Source organism: Heterodontus francisci, chromosome 11 (assembly GCF_036365525.1).
Source record: "Heterodontus francisci isolate sHetFra1 chromosome 11, sHetFra1.hap1, whole genome shotgun sequence".
Taxonomy (NCBI): Eukaryota; Metazoa; Chordata; class Chondrichthyes; order Heterodontiformes; family Heterodontidae; genus Heterodontus; species Heterodontus francisci.
In genome coordinates, this window is record NC_090381.1 from 62,093,744 (window position 1) to 62,113,760 (window position 20,017).

Here is a 20,017-nt window from a genome sequence, read left to right on the forward strand (position 1 = left end):
GGTGTTGGGTGCCCTTCCTGTGGGCTTGGGGAGGGGGCCCCTCCTTTGTGGGCAGTTTGCAGCCCATGGAGGACCCCCACCAAGAACAAATGTACCCCCTGGGACCGTCCCCTCCCCCTGGACCAAACGCATACCCCCTCCACCCCGCCTCACTGGGGCCGTCCGGATTGGCCCCGGTGACCCCGCTTCACTTACCTCTTCTCTGGGGTTCCACCACTGGGCCTGGGTCCGAGACCTCTGCAGTACTGGCAGTGGCTGCCACTCCTGGTGGCACTGCCGATACTACTGAGCTGCCGGCCCTGTGATTGGCCAGCAGCTCTAAGTCTTTAAAGGGAAAGGGATCCCACCTCCTTAAACTTTGACCTCAAAAGACTGGAGGATCGTTCTGGGGGTCTGAAAAAATGCAGAGCGGGGTTCCCCCTGCCTTTTTGGCCCAGCACCGGAAACCCCACCTCCTACACAAAACCAAGCCCAAAGGGTAGTGGAAATCTGGATCTCTCTTCCCCCAAAAAGCTGTTGACACTGGGTCAATCGAAAATTACAAAATCAAGAATGATAGATTTTTGTTAGGCAAGGACCTTAAGGGATACAGAACCAAGTGGGTAGATGGAGTTAAGATACAGATCAGCCATGATCTAACTGAATGGCAATGCATGCTCAAGGGCTGAATGGCCTACTACTATTCTTCTGCTGTGCTGTCAGCCTGTTATAAATCCTGTCCTCAGGTGCTAATGCTATAAATATGTGATATTGCACAGTTTTGCTTGAAATAACTCTGCAGATTCTAATTTCTGGCCTAACTGGTTTCTGAAGATAAAAGAAACTAGATTTTAATACAAACAATCTGGATATGAGCATGTTTAAATTACCAAGAGACTTTGGATCAAAGATGTTCCTGAATATTTAGCATTAACCTAGACAATAGAAAACAAACCAAATTCCAACTTAGTTATAAATGTAGCAGTAACCAAACACAAACCTAAATACAGCAGATATATTCTGCTATCCTTATTAGTTTTTTCTCCAATAGTATTTTGTTAGATTTAATTCACCTGCTATCTGGATCAATTTTCTCCTCAGTTATGGGGATACTGTGTTTGGATTCTGCCAGACATTCTTCACTTCTCACATGCTTCTGACCTTCAGCCTTCTCCTCTTTGGGCGGAATCTTAATTACAGAGGGAGGTGAACACTCACCAATTCGCCAATGTTCATCCTAAATTCAGTGCTTCAAATTAGTTATGTTTCTAAAGGGCATTCATTTTTTTTTAACATGAAGTGATTTGGCAAATAACCAATCTACATTTAGTAGGTAATGAGATAATTGATCTAATTTTCCCCATGGCTTCAGTAACCCACTCAAAATGTGAATTTTCTCCTTCATGGAAGAATTTAAAGTATAATTCATTAATATCAACTGACATCCATTGTGGAGGCATTTTCTTCAACTGCCTCTAAGAAAATGCCTGGATGCAGTGACCAGTAATTTTATCTGTGAGATGTAACTAAGCACAATGAAGATTGGACTTCATACAATCTTACAGCACAGAAGGAAGCCTTTCTGCTGACAAAGTGCTCTTCAGTTTAGTCGCACACCCCAGCTTTTTCCCAATAACTCTGCAAATTGGTCCTCTTCAATTACATGTCCAATTGCTGTTTCAAAATTCCTATGGAATCTGCTTCCACCACTCTTTCAGGCACTGCCTTCCCGATCTTAAATGTCTTCTGTGTGAAAATATTTTTCCTCATTTCCCCTGTCAATTATTTGCCAATTATTGTAAATCGATGATCTCTAGTTACCAACCCATTTGCCAGGAGGAACAGTTTTTCCCAACTTGCTCTATCAAAAACACTCATAATTTTGAGTATCTCTATTAGGTCTCCCCGTAACCTTCCCTGCTCAAAGGAGAACAACCAGAGCTTCTCCAATCTCTCCATATAACTGAAGTCCTCCATCTCTAGTATCATCCTGGTAAAACTCCTCTGTACCTTCTCCAAGGCCTTTACATCCTTCCTAAAGTGTGGTGTCTAGAATTGTACACAATACTTCAGCGAGGCCTAACCAGCGATTTGTAAAGGTTTGGCATGACTTCTTTATTTTTGTAGTTAATGTCCCTATTTACACAGACATGTATCCCATAGACTTCCTCAACTGACTTGTCAGCTTGCCCTGCCACCTTCAAAGATTTGTGAATATGCAGCCACAGGTCCTGCTCTTGCACCCCCCTCAAATTAGCACCATTTAGATTATATTGCCTCTCCATGTACAATATTTCACACGTATCCACATAGTAAGAGGATAATATGCATCCATGTATCTGCCCATTTCACCAGCTTTTTTTATTCATTTGGGGGATGTGGGCATCGCTGGCTAGGCCAGCATTTATTGCCCATCCCTAAATGCTCGAGAAGCTGGTGGTGAGCCACCTTCTTGAACCACTAAAATCCATGTGGTGTAGATACACCCACAGTACTGTGAGGCAGGGAGTTCCAGGTTTTTGACCCAGCGCTAGTGAAGGAATGGCCTTAGAGTTCCAAATCATGATGATGTGTCACTTGAAGGGGAATTTGCAGGGGTGGTGTTCCCATGCATTTGCTGCCCTTGTCCTTCCAGGTGGCACGGGTTTGGAAGGTGCTGTCGAAGAAACCTTGGCGAGTTGCTGCAGTGTGTCTTGTAGATGTTACACACTGCAGCCACTGTGCATCAGTGGTGGAGAGAATGAATGTTTAAGATGCTGGGGGTGTTCCGGTCAAGGGGGATACTATGTCCTGGATGATGCCGAACTTCTTGAGTGTTGTTGGAGCTTCACTCATTCAGACAAATGGGGAATATTCCATCACACTCCTGACTTGTACCTTGCAGATGTTCTCTTCAAGTCTGCAATTATCCTCCTCACTATTTACTAAATTGCCAAGTTTTGTATCATCTGTAAACTTCAAAACTGTACACCCTATACCAAAAGCCCAGCTCATTTATATGTAACAAGGAAAGCAATGGTCTGAATACCAATCCCTGGGGGACTTAAATGCATACTTTTCTCCAGACTAAAAGAAAACCTACCTAAATTACCACCACCCCTTTAATCCCATATGTGCTTTTTTCCAAATGGGTCTGCTATGTCGCAAATTCTCAAATGGCTTAAAAGAACAAAATTATCGTTAAAAGGAAATGTATAATAACAGGATTTATTAAAAGTCAGAACAGCAATCCAGGCAGCTGTCTGTGTTTCATTTTGTCAAACTAAGCAAAACAATGCAAGTTTTCGAGGAAATCCTGATTGTCATGAACATCCTATATGAGCAGCACTGTACTGCATTTTTGAAACTAATGAAATGAAGATCATGGCACAGCATTAGTTTCTTAGCCTGCATACATGCAACCAGCTTGATAATTCAAATAAGATAAAATTAAAATAATCTGTACCTGTCCAAATACACCAATCACGAATCCGGAAATGTCACTCAAAACAATACTGCAATCAGCAGATGCAGAAAGAATTAGCAAATGGTCATCCTGCACACAAGTTTCAAGGTGATTGATGCAATCTTTATGAGCTGGTATCGCTGCCACCATTGGTGGAGGTTGAGTAATGACAATGTCACTGGAACACAAGCAGTACTCCTAATCAGAAACAAACGGAAGCATAATGTGCAATTTAGTTCCTCGCAAAGCTGAATGAATAACATCAATGTTCTATTCTAGGCGAGGTTAGTGTTATTATGTGTGTAAAACCTTGTTCATCTGCCTGCAAACAGGAAAAAAAATAATAAAACTGGATGAACATTTCTGACAGGAGGAGGGAATGTCAGAAACAAATGAATTAGATTGAGATGATTTGAGAGTGAAGTTGCATGATGAACAGTAAATCATGTTTATTTTCCCACGATAAACAAGTTCAGATGGCAAAAGGGCTGTAAATTTCAGGTCAGTATCCAGTTTAACATTAAAGTGCACAAATTTATGAACAATCTGCTTCTGTTAATTTGTGTTTGCTTCTGACCAATCGAATACTTACAATGTTAGTTCCTCTGTTGTTATGGTGGAAGAGAGGACCTTGAGCTGATTTAGGAACAAGATTTGGGTCTTTATTTTTTCTATTTTAGCACACAACACACTGCAAGTTTTATTTGCAGAAAAATGCACTAACTAATTAATTAAATCACTTTTCTGCACCATATTTAAATTAATAAGTAAAACATTGCTTAACTACTTAAGAACATTCTTTCTTTTGGGCCTCCTTATCTCGAGAGACAATGGATAAGCGCCTGGAGGTGGTCAGTGGTTTGTGAAGCAGCGCCTGGAGTGGCTATAAAGGCCAATTCTGGAGTGACAGGCTCTTCCACAGGTGCTGCAGAGAAATTTGTTTGTTGGGGCTGTTGCACAGTTGGCTCTCCCCTTGCGCCTCTGTCTTTTTTCCTGCCAACTACTAAGTCTCTTCGACTCGCCACAATTTAGCCCTGTCTTTATGGCTGCCCGCCAGCTCTGGCGAATGCTGGCAACTGACTCCCACGACTTGTGATCAATGTCACACGATTTCATGTCGCGTTTGCAGACGTCTTTATAACGGAGACATGGACGGCCGGTGGGTCTGATACCAGTGGCGAGCTCGCTGTACAATGTGTCTTTGGGGATCCTGCCATCTTCCATGCGGCTCACATGGCCAAGCCATCTCAAGCGCCGCTGACTCAGTAGTGTGTATAAGCTGGGGGTGTTGGCCGCTTCAAGGACTTCTGTGTTGGAGATATAGTCCTGCCACCTGATGCCAAGTATTCTCCGAAGGCAGCGAAGATGGAATGAATTGAGACGTCGCTCTTGGCTGGCATACGTTGTCCAGGCCTCGCTGCCGTAGAGCAAGGTACTGAGGACACAGGCCTGATACACTCGGACTTTTGTGTTCCGTGTCAGTGCGCCATTTTCCCACACTCTCTTGGCCAGTCTGGACATAGCAGTGGAAGCCTTACCCATGCGCTTGTTGATTTCTGCATCTAGAGACAGGTTACTGGTGATAGTTGAGCCTAGGTAGGTGAACTCTTGAACCACTTCCAGAGCGTGGTCGCCAATATTGATGGATGGAGCATTTCTGACATCCTGCCCCATGATGTTCGTTTTCTTGAGGCTGATGGTTAGGCCAAATTCATTGCAGGCAGACGCAAAGCTGTCGATGAGACTCTGCAGGCATTCTTCAGTGTGAGATGTTAAAGCAGCATCGTCAGCAAAGAGGAGTTCTCTGATGAGGACTTTCCGTACTTTGGACTTCGCTCTTAACTACTTAAGAACATACTCCCACTGAAAACTCATTTGTTACGATGGGTGTGCTCAGATTATAAAATCGAAGCTTTGTCAGAGCCGGAACTGGAATGAGCATTCAAAACTAATTGGAAAACATTCCAGTCTTAGAGAGTCAGATTTCAGCGGGATAATCCCACAATTGGAAAATTTCAGAAAATCATGGACACAAAGCCTGTGATCTTCCATCCATAATGGATTGAAACATCATGAATTCTGCTTGCAGTTTCTTATGATGTGGTCCCTGGGAGCGATGGATAGCGGAATCGCCTTTCACATCTGATACAATAAAATTCAGTTGGTCTGAAACACAAGTCTAAGCAGTGAACAGAAGCACAGCTTAATTCTGAATGTTATGCACTGGTGGAAATAGCACCACATTTTAAACAGTTAGCTAATTAACACATACCATTTATTTCAGTAATTTTTGATTTGAATCCAATTAACTTTTAACATGTGTGTCTCCACAAATGGAAGGCTAATTTTCAAAGCAGCCACATCATCATAAGTAGATTGTTATTTGGAAACCGATGGCCACAGAAATAAATAGTGCACATAAAGCAAACAAAGGTTCTTTACCCGTATGTTCCAAACTTTAATATGTCCATTCACATCCCCTGTAATGAGATAGTCGCTTTTTTTATCAACTGTCATAATAATGGATGCTGAATTATCATGGGCCTCAAACTCAGCCAGCAGAAAGCTTTTAAAGCTATTCCAAAAGCGAACAATTCCAGAACCACCACAGGTTACAAGGTTTGCAGCTCCTGAAGTTTAAAATGAGAGTCCAAAAAACTTAGCTTTTTGTAAGGAAATCACTCCTAATTGCAAATCTAAATGAAAACACAACCAGAACCATCTCACATGCCCTTTATAAATCTTCAATGTATAGATGTAAGATAATAAATTTTTATAAATGATTTTAAGATATACTTACTTTTCTAAAGCTACCTTACAGCTGTTTCTGAATCATTGGTCTGGCATGTTCTAAAATACTTTACTGCAGTTGAACATATTAATTGAAGCCTACTTTTAGGTATTTCTCACTCATTGAGTGAAAAAATAAATAGTAGTCACTTGCTTAAACTTGATTTTCTCAATATTAAAATGTTAATCAAAATGAATACTAAATGCTGATTACAATTTTCAAATCTAGGATTTATTTTTAGTTTTCAATACTGTTTTTCTATGTACTATTTATGATGATTAGATTAGGTAATAATTATATCTTACTTGAAGGAGCAGTGATTTAGAAATTATTTACTTGGCAATAAAATTAATGTAGTAGCAAATTGGGAGCAAATCTTTTACATAGTTTAGTAATGTTATTCTCACGAGCATCTGTTACAAATAAGAACAAAATCACACGACAGGCAAATAACTACAATGTGAATGCACTGGACTCGTAACAAACAGCTGAAATTCTCTCCCAGCAGTTAGCTTCATCAACTCAATAAACTTAACAGCTATGGCCACGTTGTCCTCGAATAGAGATGGTAACTGCTCAAAGATCTCCCTTCCTTGTTTGAATATGCTCTCTGGACAAATCAGTCAAAAGTGCTCTTAAAATATTTATGGGTTGAACTATCCTACACTTTTAACTGATTAGGATAAAATGGATCCAATCAACTAACCTTCAATGACATTTTCACACCCAAAGCACTGCTGACACAAAATTATCTGAGGATTACATCCACCCTTTTATTCGACTTCTAATTTCCACTGGGTGGTCAAGTGGCAAATTTGTAAATTATTTGTAAAGTAAAGGTGTACTATTTCAACCAGGGCCATGCACAGAAATGATGCCTAACATATCCTGTTTATTATAGAGTCATACAGCGTAGAAACAGGCCCTTCGGCCCACCGTGTCCATGCCGACCATAATGCCTATCTTTACTAATCCCACCTGCCTGCATTAATTCCATATCCCTCTATGCCTTGCTCATTCAAGTACCTGTCCAGATGCCTCTTAAATGTCGCTACTGTTCCTGCCTCCACCACCTCCTCAGGCAGCTCATTCCAGATACCCATTATGCTTTGTGTGAAAAATTTACCCCTTTGATCCCCTTTAAACCTCCTCCCTCTCACCTTAAATCTATGCCCTCTAGTTTTAGTCACCCCTAACATGGGAAACAGACTCTGGCTATCTACTCTATCTATGCCTCTCATGATTTTATATACCTCTATCATGTCCCCTCTCAGCCTCCTTCACTCCAGGGAAAACAGATCCAGCCTATCCAATCTCCCTTTATAATTCAAGCCCTCCAAACCAGGCAACATCCTTGTGAATCTTTTCTGCACTCTCTCTAGCTTAATCACATCCTTCCTGTAGTGTGGCAACCAGAACTGCACACAGTACTCCAAGTGCGGCCTAACCAACGTTATGCACAACTGTAACATGACGTCCCAACTCTTGTACTCAATGCCTCGGCCGATGAAAGCAAGCATATACGCCTTCTTCACCACCCTGTCTATCTGTGTTGCCACTTTCAGGGAACTATGTACTTGAACCCCAAGGTCTCTCTGCTCAACAACACTCCCCAGGGCCCTGCCATTTACTGTATATGTGCTGCCCTGGTTTAACTTCCCAAAATGCATCACTTGGCACTCGTCTGCGTTAAATTCCACTTGCCAATCCCTTGCCCACTTTCCCAGTTGATCTATATCCTGTTGTAACCTTAGACAACCTTCTTCACTGTCCACTATACCACCAATTTTGGTGTCATCTGCAAACTTAGTAATCATGCCCCCTACATTCACATCCAAGTCATTAATATACATGACAAACAACAGAAGGCCCAGCACCGATCCCTGCGGCACACCACTGGTCACCGGCCTCCAATCTGAAAAACAACCCTCCACTACCACCATCTGCCTCCTCTCACCAAGCCAATTTTGTAACCAATTGGCTAGCTCACCCTGGATCCCATGTGTTTGAACCTTCCGGACCAGCCTACCATGCAGGACCTTGTCAAAGGCCTTGCTAAAGTCCATGTAGACAACGTCCATCGCCCTACCCTCGTCAATCCTCTTGGTCACCTCCTCAAAATACTCAATCAAATTCGTGAGACATGATTTCCCACGCACAAAGCCAAGCTGACTATCCCAAATGCATATAAATCCTGTCTCTCAGAATCCCTTCCAATAACTTTCCCACCACTGATTAAAGGCTCACCGGCCTGTAGTTCCCTGGCTTATCCCTGCTGCCCTTCTTAAATAAAAGCACAACATTAGCTATCCTCCAGTCTTCCGGTACCTCACCCATGGCTAACGATGATACAATAATCTCGGTCAGGGCCCCAGCAATCTCCTCCCTTGCTTCCCATAACATCCAAGGATATACCTGGTCAGGCCCTGGGGATTCATCCACCGTAATGCGCTTCAAAACCTCCAACACCTCCTCCTTTGTAATGCTGATATGCTCCAGGATATTGGTGTTCCCTCCCTTGAACTCACTAGCTTCTATGACCTTCTCCACGGTAAATACAGACGAGAAGTATTCATTTAAGACCTCGCCCATTTCCCATGGCTCCACACATAGATTACCACACTGATCCTTAAGGGGACCTACTCTCTCCCTAGCTACCCTTTTATCTTAATATACTTATAGAATCTTTTAGGATTCTCCTTTATCTTATCTGTCAGGGAAATCTCATGGCCCCTTTTCGCCCTCCTAATTTCTTTCTTAAGTGTACTCCTACATCCCTATACTCCTCGAGGTCCTTGCTGGATCCCAGCTGCCTATACCTGACATATGCCTCCTTCTTTGTCCTGACCAGACCCTCAATATCCCTTGTCAACCAAGGTTCCCTAAACTTGCCAGCCTTGCCCTTCCATCTAACAGGAACATGCCAGCCCTGAACTCTTCCTATTTCACTTTTAAAAGCTTCCCACTTGACAGACGTCCCTTTACCTGTAAACAGCCTCCCCCATTCAACTTTTGAGAGTTCCTGTCTGATGCCATCGAAATTAGCCTTCCCCCAATTTAGGACTTCAACTTGAGGACCAGTCCTATCCTTTTCCATAACTATCTTGAAGCTAATAGAGTTATGGTCACTGGTCCCAAAATGCTCCCCCACTGACACATCAACCACTTGCCCAGCCTCATTTCCTAAGAGGAGGTCGAGTGTAGCCCCTTCTCTAGTAGGGCCATCCACATACTGCTTCAGAAAACTATCCTGGACACACTTAACAAATTCTTCCCCAACTGATCCCTTAGCACTAAGGCCATCCCTGTCAATATTAGGCAAGTTAAATCACCTATGATTACAACCCTATAATTCCTACACCTATCTGTGATTTCCCTACATATATGCTCCTCCAATTCCCTCTGACTATTGGGGGGCCTATAGTATAATCCCATCAAAGTGATCACCCCTTTCTTATTTTTAATTCTACCCATATGGCCTCACTGAACGTTCCCCCCGGGATATCCTCTCTAAGTACTGCCGTGATGTCCTCCCTAATCAATAGGGCAACTCCTCTCTTACCTCCACCTCTGTCACGCCGGAAGTATCAGTATCCCGGAACACTGAGCTGCCAGTCCTGCCCATCCCTTAATCACGTTTTCGTAATAGCTATAATATCATAATCCCATGTACCGATCCAGGCTCTGAGTTCATCTGGCTTACCTATAAGGCTTCTTGCATTCAAGTAAATGCAATTTAGCCTACCAGACCTTCCATGCTCCCTGTCCTGTCCCTGCCCGGCCTGCCGACTGGACTTGCTTGCTTTAACCTCTACGTTTGCCTCAACTATCTCATCAGAGAGACTACTACTTTGGGTCCCAACCCCCGCCACACTAGTTTAGACCCTCCCGAGTAGTACTAGCAAACCTCCCCGCAAGGATATTGGTCCCCTTCCAGTTCAGATGCAACCCGTCCCTCTTGTACAGGTCACCTCTGCACCAGAAGAGATCCCAATGATCCAAGTAGCTGAAGCCCTCCCGCCTACACCAGCTCTTCAGTCACGTATTCATTTGCCTTATCCTCCTATTCCTACCCTCACTAGCACATGGCACAGGGAGTATTCCTGAGATTACAACTCTAGAGGTCCTGCTTTTTAACCTTCTGCCTAACTCCCTATATTCACTTTGCAGGACCTCACCTCTCTTCCTGCCTATGTCGTTAGTACCAATATGGACCACGACCTCTGGCTGCACACCCTCCCCTTTCAGAATGTCCTGTAGCTGCTCCGTGACATCCTTGACCCTACCACCAGGGAGGCAACATAGCATCCTGGAGTCTCGTTTGCGGTCACAGAAATGCCTATCTGCACCCCTTACGATAGAATCCCCTATCACTATAGCTCTTCCACCCCTTTTCCTCTCCTGCTGTGCAGCAGAGCCCTTCGTGGTGCCACAAACTTGGCTGTTGCTACTTTCCCCTGGGAGGTCATCCCCCGCAACACTATCCAAAGCGGTATATCTGTTTGAGAGGGGGATGGCCACAGGGGACTCCTGCTCTACCTGCCTGCGCCTACTACTCCGTCTGGTGGTCACCCATCCCTTTTCTGCCTGTGCAGCCATTACCTGCGGTGTGACCACCTCACTAAACGTGCTATCCACGATATCCTCAGCATTGCAGATTTTTAAAAACATTTTATTTAGAGATACAGCACTGAAACAGGCCCTTCGGCCCACCGAGTCTGTGCCGACCATCAACCACCCATTTATACTAATCCTACATTAATCACATATCCCCACCTTCCCTCAATTCCCCTACCACCTACCTATACTAGGGGCAATTTATAATGGCCAATTTACCTATCAACCTGCAAGTCTTTGGCTGTGGGAGGAAACCGGAGCACCCAGCGAAAACCCACACGGTCACAGGGAGAATTTGCAAACACCGCACTGGCAGTCCCCAGAATTGAACCCGGGTTGCTGGAGCTGTGAGGCTGCGGTGCTAACCACTGCGCCACTGTGCCGCCCATTTTATGGATTATCTGTGTGTTTAAAAAAAAAATCAGGAAGGAATGCTCCTTTAAATAAATTGGTTTAAATGATATAATCTTGTATTTATATTATTTTCCCATAAAATTGGCAATGTTGTTCCAAATAAAACTGTTTTATAAATATATATTGATTGATTGAAACGTGGATCGATCAATCGCAAAGCAAATAACACATGCATAAATACAGCATCAGCGTACACACAAAAGTAATTGTGCTTTCTTACCTGTAGTAGAAAGATTCTTTCTGCCTTCCAAGAAGAATATTCTTGAAATGATGTAGTTAGATTCGTTATCCTCACTGTCAGCATTAAACAATGAACATCTGTTTGAAACTGTACGAAAAGAAGCTACAGCTTGAGCTTCTTCCTGTTGGTGCTGTTGTTTGTCTGCAATGATTTTTGAAAAAGTACATCAATCAGGAAAACAGAGCTCACATTTATTAACAATAAAAAGGTATTTCACTTCAATACATGGTAGAAGTTAAAATTTCAGAAAAGTAACTAAGTTAAATTGAACATTTTTGAAGAGTAGAAACATAATTTGAATTATTTGGAGTTCTATGTATTACATAGTTTTACAAATTCATCATTCCATATTACATTTCAAGCATTATTCTGTTTTAGAGTGTGAATAACCCTAGTGCAAGGCATGTTTAAAGGATTCTTCATATTGTTGCCTCCTGATTTCAAGTGTAACTACAGTGGCGAGGGCAAGAAATCAGCCAGGGAGCAGATTTGTTGCAAGATTTTGTGCCAGAAGTGAAGACAGATGTTGAATAAATGTAGCCAAATATGGGAGGATGTTTTCAAAGTTGGTACGAAAGAAGAAGGGAGCAATACAGCACCTTTTCTATCATTATCACCACAGTATTGCACGATGATTGTAATGTCAGTACTGTTGTCCAGTGGTGCTGAGGCAGTGGAAGATATTTTTAAAGACTTGAATTGTTTCATCCCCCAGAAGTTGGAATTGATCATGATTCATTCAGAAAGGTAATCATCAGTTTCAAGAGGCCCCCTCTTTTACAACTCCACAGCCAGCTGTCCACCGTCTATAACTGCAGACGCCCAAGGACTGCAGCAATTATTTCCCACCCAATCCTGACATAGGCTCCACATCACAGCCAGGACTATCACCTGAAGCCTTCCTAGAAAATGCCAATGAGGCTAACTGTGGGAAATTTACCAGGGTCAGTGCAATCAGGAGGGCAGAAAGCCTGCATCACCACAGTTCCAGTGGCAAAGCCATTGCAGAGGAAAATGTAGACACAATCCTTTTCTAAGGTTTATTGTGTCTGTAAAAAAAGGAATACAATTTGAAGCGATCTCTCACATTATGTTTAACAAATGAAAAAAAAACGTCACCAGCAACAGAAAGTATTACAGTATTACCTGATTTAGACTTCAGAGCTGTCTTCAAACATGGATGAAATCTCGTTGATGCTTTTTCAGAATTATTATTCCATATTACAATCTCCCCATCATAACTGCCTGTAGAAATCACATTCAGATATTGTTCATTGTTAATTACTGTTTCCTTCATGAAATATTAGGTGAAACATAGTGTTCTGCTTTCGTAGGAAAAAGGACACCAGCAAAATAGCAATTTAACTTTCACCAGATGATAGAAAAGGCAATAAAAAACTCTTTTTGATATAATTGTAAGGAATTGTGTAGACATTTTAAGATTTGAATGTTGCATACATTGCAACCAAATATACAATTATCCCTCACCAGCTCCATGTCCTTAGTGTGTGGAATTGTATCTGAGATGAAGGTTGAACAAAAAAGACAAGAACAGGATAATACCATTCAGCCTCTCAAGCCTGTTCCACCACTTAGGTTTTGGCTGATCTGTACCTCAACTCCACTGTTCCATATTCCTTGATATCCTTACCTCACAATCCATCAATCTCAGTCTTGGAAATTGCAATTGACCCAGTATCTACAGTCTTTTTGGAGTCATGGTGATGAAAAGATGAGACAAAAGGAAGCTATAATAAACATCACTGGAACAGTGGAATATCACATAACTGGTATTTATATAGTGCCTTTAATGTAATAAAATGTCCCAAGGCGATTCACAGGAGCATTACAAAACAAAATATTATGCTGAGCCATATAAGGAGATATTAGATCAGAAGACCAAAAGCTTGGTCAAAGAGGTAGAGTTTAAGGAGCCTTAAAGGAGAAAAGCAAGGTAGAGAGGGAGAGAATTGCAATCCTCAGGGTCTAGGCAACTGAGGGGGTGGTCACCGATGGTGGAGCAATTAAAACTGGGGGTACTCATGAAGCTACAATTAGATGAGTGCAGATATCTCAGAGTTGTTGGGTTGTAGCAGATTACAAAGAGAGGGAAAAGTGAGTCCATGGAGGGATTTGAAAACAAGGATGAGAATTTGAAAATCAAGACTTGTTTGACCAGGAGCTAATTTAGGTCAGTGAGCACAGGGATGATAGGTAACATTGGAATAGTCAAGTCTAGAGGTAACAAAGGCAAGAATGGGGATTTCAGCGGCAGATGAGCTAAGACAGGGGCAAAGTCAGGCGATGTTCTAGGGGTGGAAATAGGTGATCTTAGTGATGGTGTGAATATGTGGTCGGAGGCTCATCACGGGGTCAAATATGATTCCAAGGTTGTGAACAAACTAGTTTAGTCTTAGACTGTTTCCAGAGAGAGGGATGGAGTGGGTAGTTAGGGAAGAGAGTTTGGAGCAGGGACTGAAAACAGTGGCTTCAGTCTTCCCAATATTTAATTGGGGGAAATTTCTGCTCATCCAGTACTGGATATCAGATAAGCAGCATGATAATTTAGCAACAATAGAGGAGTCGAGAGAAGTGGTGGTGAGGTAGAGCTGGGTGTTGCTGGCGTACATGTGAAAACTAATGCTGTGCTTTCAAATTATGTCACCGAGGGCACAGGGTGGATGAGAAACAGGAGGGGGCCTGGAATAGATCCTTGGGGAACACCAGATGTGTGGAAGCAGGAAGAGAAGCCATTGCAAGTGATTCTCTGGCTACAATTAGATAAGAATGGAAGCAGGTGAGAGCAGTCCCAGCCAGGTGGATGGCAGTGGAGGGGTGTTGGAGGAGGATGGTGTGGTCAACTGTGTCAAAAGCTGTAAACAGTTCAAGAAGGATGAGGAGAGATAGTTTACCTTTGTTACAGTCACATAGGATGTCATTTGTGACTTTGATAAAAAGCTGTTTTGGTATTGTGACAGGGGCAGAAACCTGACTAAAGGGATTCAAACATGGAGTGCCGGGAACGATGGGTATAGATTTGGGATGCAATAACACATTCAAGAACTTTGGAGAGGAAAGGGAGGTTGGAGCTGGAACGGTACTCTGCAAGGTTGGTGGGTTGAAGGGTTTTTTTTTTGAGGATAGGGGTGATAACAGTAGATTTAAAGAGAGGGACAACACCTGAAGAGAGAGAGAACCGTTTACAGTATCGGCTAACAGAGGACCAGCAGGGGAAGTTGGGTGATCAGCAGTTTCGTGGAAATAGGATCGAGGGAACAGGAGGTGGGTCTCATGGACAAGATGAGTTCAGAGAGGACATGAGGGGAGGTAGGAGTGAAACTAGAGAAAGACGCTGTTTCAGGGCCAGGGCAGTGGTGAGCTCTAGAGGAGGTTTGGCCAGGTGAGCTAGTGGAAGGGAGGGAAGCGGCAGAGGCAGCTGATCGGATGATCTCGATCTAAGTGACACAGAACTCCATGAGCTCCTTGCACTTACTGTTGGAGGTGAGGGTGGAGGAGACAGGGGAGAGGTATTTACAAAGATGGTATGTAGTGGAGAAAGGAAGCCAGGGGCTATCTTTGCATTCCAGGATAATCCTAGAATAGTGCGTAGTTTTAGCAGACAAGAGCAAGACCCAGTAGTACTTCATGTGGTCCAGCCAGATCTGCCGGTGGATGGCTAAACCAGTATCCACCATTTCCTTTCAAGTCTGCGTCATTTGAACTTGAGGGAGCGGAGATGAGAATTGTACCAGAGGAACAGCCAGGGTGAGACAGAGTGATGGTTTTATTGTGGACTAGGGCATCAAAGATGGAGGTGAGGGTGCTGCAGAAATGTTGTGGTGAGCGGAGGGCCAGCGGCTGGACAGTTGTGATTTTGAGAGTAGTTTTCTCCAGGGACGGATAGAGAAGGAGGTAGGGTTGGGGTGTGGAAAGGGGATATGGGTACTCAGTGATAACAAGGAAGTGATCAGAGATGGCTTTATCTGTGAGAGATACAAAGTGCTGAATTTTATAAGCCTGCTGCCGATTTCAGCAGTGGATGAAAAAAATGGAGGCCAAAGAGCCATCGCGATTCCAAGTGTGGCAGCTCATTTAAATAGCCGGGGTGGACGGCCACCCCGACCTCTACCCTCGCCTCCCCCACCCCCCCCAAGATCACATGGAGGGCTGGGCTGTCCACCCCCTGCAATGGTGTCAGCTGTCTGTGCGCAGGCGCTGACGCCATTTTTAAAGGGCTGTTAGCCCTACCGGCATATTTAAATATTTGAAGAAAGATTTAATGAAATTAAATAAATACATGATTTTTGCCCCTCTCCCACCCCCAATAACAATTAAATTAATTACTTGCCCTTCCCCCACCAAAACACTTAGCTTTACCATCTGACCTTCCCCCCACAAACTGCACAAACTTTAAAGTACAACCTTCCCCACCATCCCCTACACCCATGACGTTAATTTGACCCTGTCCACCCCCTCCCGCACTGAGAAACAGCTCCTTCCCTCTCCCCACCAGTGTTGTGCCCCGTTTCCCTGGATGGGGATCCCAGGAGGCAACGTAAGTTAATTTAAATTAATTAATTTAATTGATTTAAATATTGAAATTATGGTCCCATTGCCCAGTGGCAGGGAGGCCGGCACAGTGCCTCACTGCCACTGGGAGAATCAGGCCGGGCCTTGCTGGCAACGAGGTCTGTGGTGGGCCTCATCCGGCCATCTTCAGGGCCCTCCCCACCATGGATCCCGACGTCGAGAGCTCCTTAAAATTCAGCCCAATGGGACTAGCAAGGTGAAAGGGGTGGCTGTGAAAGTGGGTTGGGGAGTTTACATGGAGGGAGAAATTTAGGGAGAATAAGAGGGCAGTGAACTCAGAGGAGAGAGAACATGATGAGTTGAGATGGAGGTTGAAATCACTAAGGATGAGAAAGCAGTCAGTGCATAGGTTGAGGGAGGAAAGCAGTGAAAATATCTCTCAAATGTTTTATTGTACTTAGGAGGCAGGGTTCACAGCCTAATTGTACATTTGCTATTTTGCCATTAGATACTTAATTTGCATTATCTTAACCAGTTAAAGCTTATCTGGATTGGACTGGGTAGAGATGCTCTATGTTTTTAATGCACATTTTGTGCTGACTTTGTGTTCTGTGCATTCATATGCACACTCCTATCTACATATGCACAAACACAAAAAAACCTGTCAAGGTGTCTACTGAGAAAAAAATGCCTCCATTAAATACGACCAGGTGAAAAAGAGGTCTAGGGTTCCCTTTCAGCCTTCACCTGGTCTTACTGTAACAGGGTTTTATTTTTAAACACACTGTTTTTAGCTCCCCCCTTGGTGAATCCTTGTTCACCGCTTTCCAATTATAAGGCAATGAAACCAGCACAAACAGGCTTTCTTAGGTTTAAGTAAGAAAAGTTGAAATTTATTCAACTTAACCTCTAATGCGGTTGACGCCTACGGGATACACGACGCGCCCACGTTAGCATGCATACGCAATACATGCAAACAGAGAGAAAAGAGCAGAAGAAAAACAAAGTGGAAAAGTTTGAGGCAATATCTGAAGAGTTGTTGTACTAGTTCTTCAAGCTCACTGTAGAATCCTTGATTGTAGTTCTTGCTTTTCGTTGGGACTCAGTATTCTTCTTAAACCTTGTTCACTGTAGAGACTTTTCTCTCTTGGGGTTCATGTGTGTCTTTAGTGGGTTTTGGAGTTCCGTGAGAAAGAGATGGGAGCAGACAGGAGAGGTTGTGGTGAGCCAGCCAGGAGAGATCTTTTCAATCCAGGAGCAAACAACTTTCTGCAGACTCTCAGTTCAAACTGTACAATTCAGAAAAAAACCCAGACTGCCAAGCAGCTTAGATATGTGACTAACTGGTATGACCATGTCTGTTTGTGGATTGTATTGGAGCAGGGGATAACTCCTTTGTTGCAAGCACTGTCTGTTAATATGCAAAAATGTCCTTCCAGCCAGGGGCCTTGCAACCCCTTGTCACAGACCTTTTCTTCCCAGCAACAGTTTGAAATTTAATGTCCATGTGGTGAAATTAATGTGCCTCATTCTTGGCAGGTGGGGGCCTGCATGGCAACATGTTAAGAAAAAAAGAGAAGTGCATGCTAATTTACCAGATTTGATTCAAATAGCAACTTGAATTGTTTGACAATTTATTTTCAAATTTGTAGTCCCATGAGTTGGAAAATTTGAAAAATCATGTTAAACTTGTTTCTATACATAAAATATAATGAAATAGTAAACCTGTTGCAAGGGTGTGAGGTGGTAAGAATGCTGCACAAACGATATCATTTTGATGCTCTGCTTTCCCCTTCCATTCTGAGGGTTGAACAAAAAATTCAATGATAGTATCCATTCTGAAGACAGTAATTATTCTGGAAGAAAAATATTGAAATATTAACATAATGGAGCAAATCTACAAATGTCAATGTTACCTATTAAGACTTTCTAAGCTCTCTAAATTAGAGATGTCTCTAACAACAGTGGAATGGTTGTACCTGCCAGTTAATTTATACAAATAAAGAGCTGTCAGGTGTGATAGTGATACAAACTTTGATACTCTAACATACCATGTCACGGAGTGATATACATAGAAATACACAAATTATTTCCCACATTCTCAAGTTCTCAATCCTGACTACACTGTCAGACACCAAGTAGAGGCAGCAGTCAGAAAGGAAATTTGGAAGGGACGATTATCCTGAGTTGCTCATTTGCACTTCTGTAGTGGCTAGCAACAAAAGAATGTTGGCAAATGTCTGGGAGCAGTTTGTATGTCTGTGAACAGTGTAGCGCACTTACAGAACTAATTGGATCCTGGGGGTGTGTTGTCTTTGAAGCAAATAATGGTCTTGTAAATCTCAAGAATCTAATGAAGGTAACCGAGCTCATGGGACATAGTGAAAATAGCCTGGACTTGTAAACATAACACTCTAATAATGGACTGTCCTTTAAAACATTAAGCCAACAGAAAATACAAAATCATCTTTTAAAACCTTATTAATTCAAAAGCTGAGAAAAATATTAAAGAAGCAAGAAATGTATGCTAATTCTAGAAAATCTTATATATTTTTAACTGATTTTCACCTTCTGACTGTGACATACCTTTCCCAACCTAATACGAGAATACTCCTTTTTAATATCAGGATCTGGGAGATTTCAGCTGCTTGGTCCCGTCCTGCATTCAATTTATGATGGCAATGCCCATTGAAATCCCAAATCTGTCAATACAAGGTACAACTTCTAGGATTACAATCTCACAAAATAAAATGTTTCATATTAATAAGTTTATTGTGAATTTTTGAAATAGAAGGACACAGGTATTCTTTTTGAAATCGCATTGACTTATTTTAGGTTAATTGAATTTAATGTTACACATTAAAATTTTAGTTAAAATAAAAAGGAAAGCTAGAAATAGGAAATAAAACCAGAAAATGATTTTAAAAAAACATACGCCAGGGCAAGTAGCAGCTGTTATGAGAAAGGACAGATTATGACAGCTTGGATTGCACCCTTCATCAGAACTGCCCATTCTGATGAAAAGTGCACACCATAAATGCATAAAGCTCAGTTGGACTTTGCTGAAACATACCAATGACACCTTACATTCATGTAATGTGCACAGCATCTTCAAGTGCTTTACAGAGAAATTAAGAAAATGGATGGCTAGCCATGTGAGGGAGATTAGGGGAGGTGACTGAAGACGTCACCAAAACATTTTGAGCAGATTTAAAGGACAACAAAGTTGGAAGGACTTAGTTAGGCAGGTCTTGAGAACAGGAAGATGACTGCAAGCTCTGCCCAAGATGGTGGGATGAAGGGGTGGGCGATGCATGCAGGATGGAGGTGCGTGAATGATTTAGTAAGTCAACAACAACAAAGCTGTCATCATGGATGGAGGGCCTGAGAAAAGAATTGGAAGTTAGAGAGTGTTCATGGTGGAACTAGAGAAGATATTGTTCAGCAAACCAATGTGCTGTGCTTACATGTGCTATTCCAAGTGGATACGTTGTTTATTGCAGCTATCATTTAACTGGCTCCCCTGCTATTTGATCCTTAGATCACATGCTATCTTGCACTAAAGTTGTTAAATTGCAGGTTCTTTATATAACAGAACAAATAACTTCATTCCACAGGAATAGCAATTTAGAAGCCAATATCGGCTGTGTGGCCGAGCGGTCTAAGGTGCTGCATTTAGGCTCCAGTCTCTTCGGAGGCGTGGGTTCAAATCCCACCGCTGCCAGTGGGATATTTTCTGCAGATGTATATTTACGACATCAGCTTCCGTCCGTAGGGCAGCGCAGTGGTTAGCACCGCAGCCTCACAGCTCCAGGGACCCGGGTTCAATTCTGGGTACTGCCTGTGCGGAGTTTGCAAGTTCTCCCTGTGACCGCGTGGGTTTTCGCCGGGTGCTCCGGTTTCCTCCCACAGCCAAAGACTTGCAGGTGATAGGTAAATTGGCCATTGTAAATTGCCCCTAGTGTAGGTAGGTGGTAGGGAATATGGGATTACTGTAGGG

At 42.8% G+C, this 20,017-nt stretch overlaps 1 protein-coding gene and 1 non-coding gene across 9 annotated transcripts in view; one reads left to right on the plus strand and one right to left on the minus strand.

Annotated features, from left to right (window-relative positions):
- The window catches only part of LOC137374884 (cilia- and flagella-associated protein 337-like), a 95,737-nt gene that overhangs the window by 34,547 nt on the left and 41,173 nt on the right, over positions 1 to 20,017 (minus strand). For 5 of the 8 annotated variants that reach the window (XM_068041457.1, XM_068041454.1, XM_068041460.1 and 2 more), the window contains 7 exons: positions 18,604 to 18,719; positions 17,743 to 17,873; positions 12,634 to 12,732; positions 11,467 to 11,628; positions 5,867 to 6,054; positions 3,425 to 3,622; positions 1,053 to 1,216 (listed from right to left, as the gene is read on the minus strand). In XM_068041457.1, the coding sequence (XP_067897558.1) occupies positions 1,053 to 1,216; positions 3,425 to 3,622; positions 5,867 to 6,054; positions 11,467 to 11,628; positions 12,634 to 12,732; positions 17,743 to 17,873; positions 18,604 to 18,719 (1,058 nt within the window). The remainder of the gene's footprint in view (positions 1 to 1,052; positions 1,217 to 3,424; positions 3,623 to 5,866; positions 6,055 to 11,466; positions 11,629 to 12,633; positions 12,733 to 17,742; positions 17,874 to 18,603; positions 18,720 to 20,017) is intronic. The other 3 variants (XM_068041459.1, XM_068041458.1, XM_068041461.1) reach the window with 3 other exon arrangements.
- On the plus strand, positions 19,660 to 19,741 carry trnal-uag (transfer RNA leucine (anticodon UAG)). Its single transcript has one exon. It is a non-coding gene; the product is annotated as a tRNA-Leu (tRNA).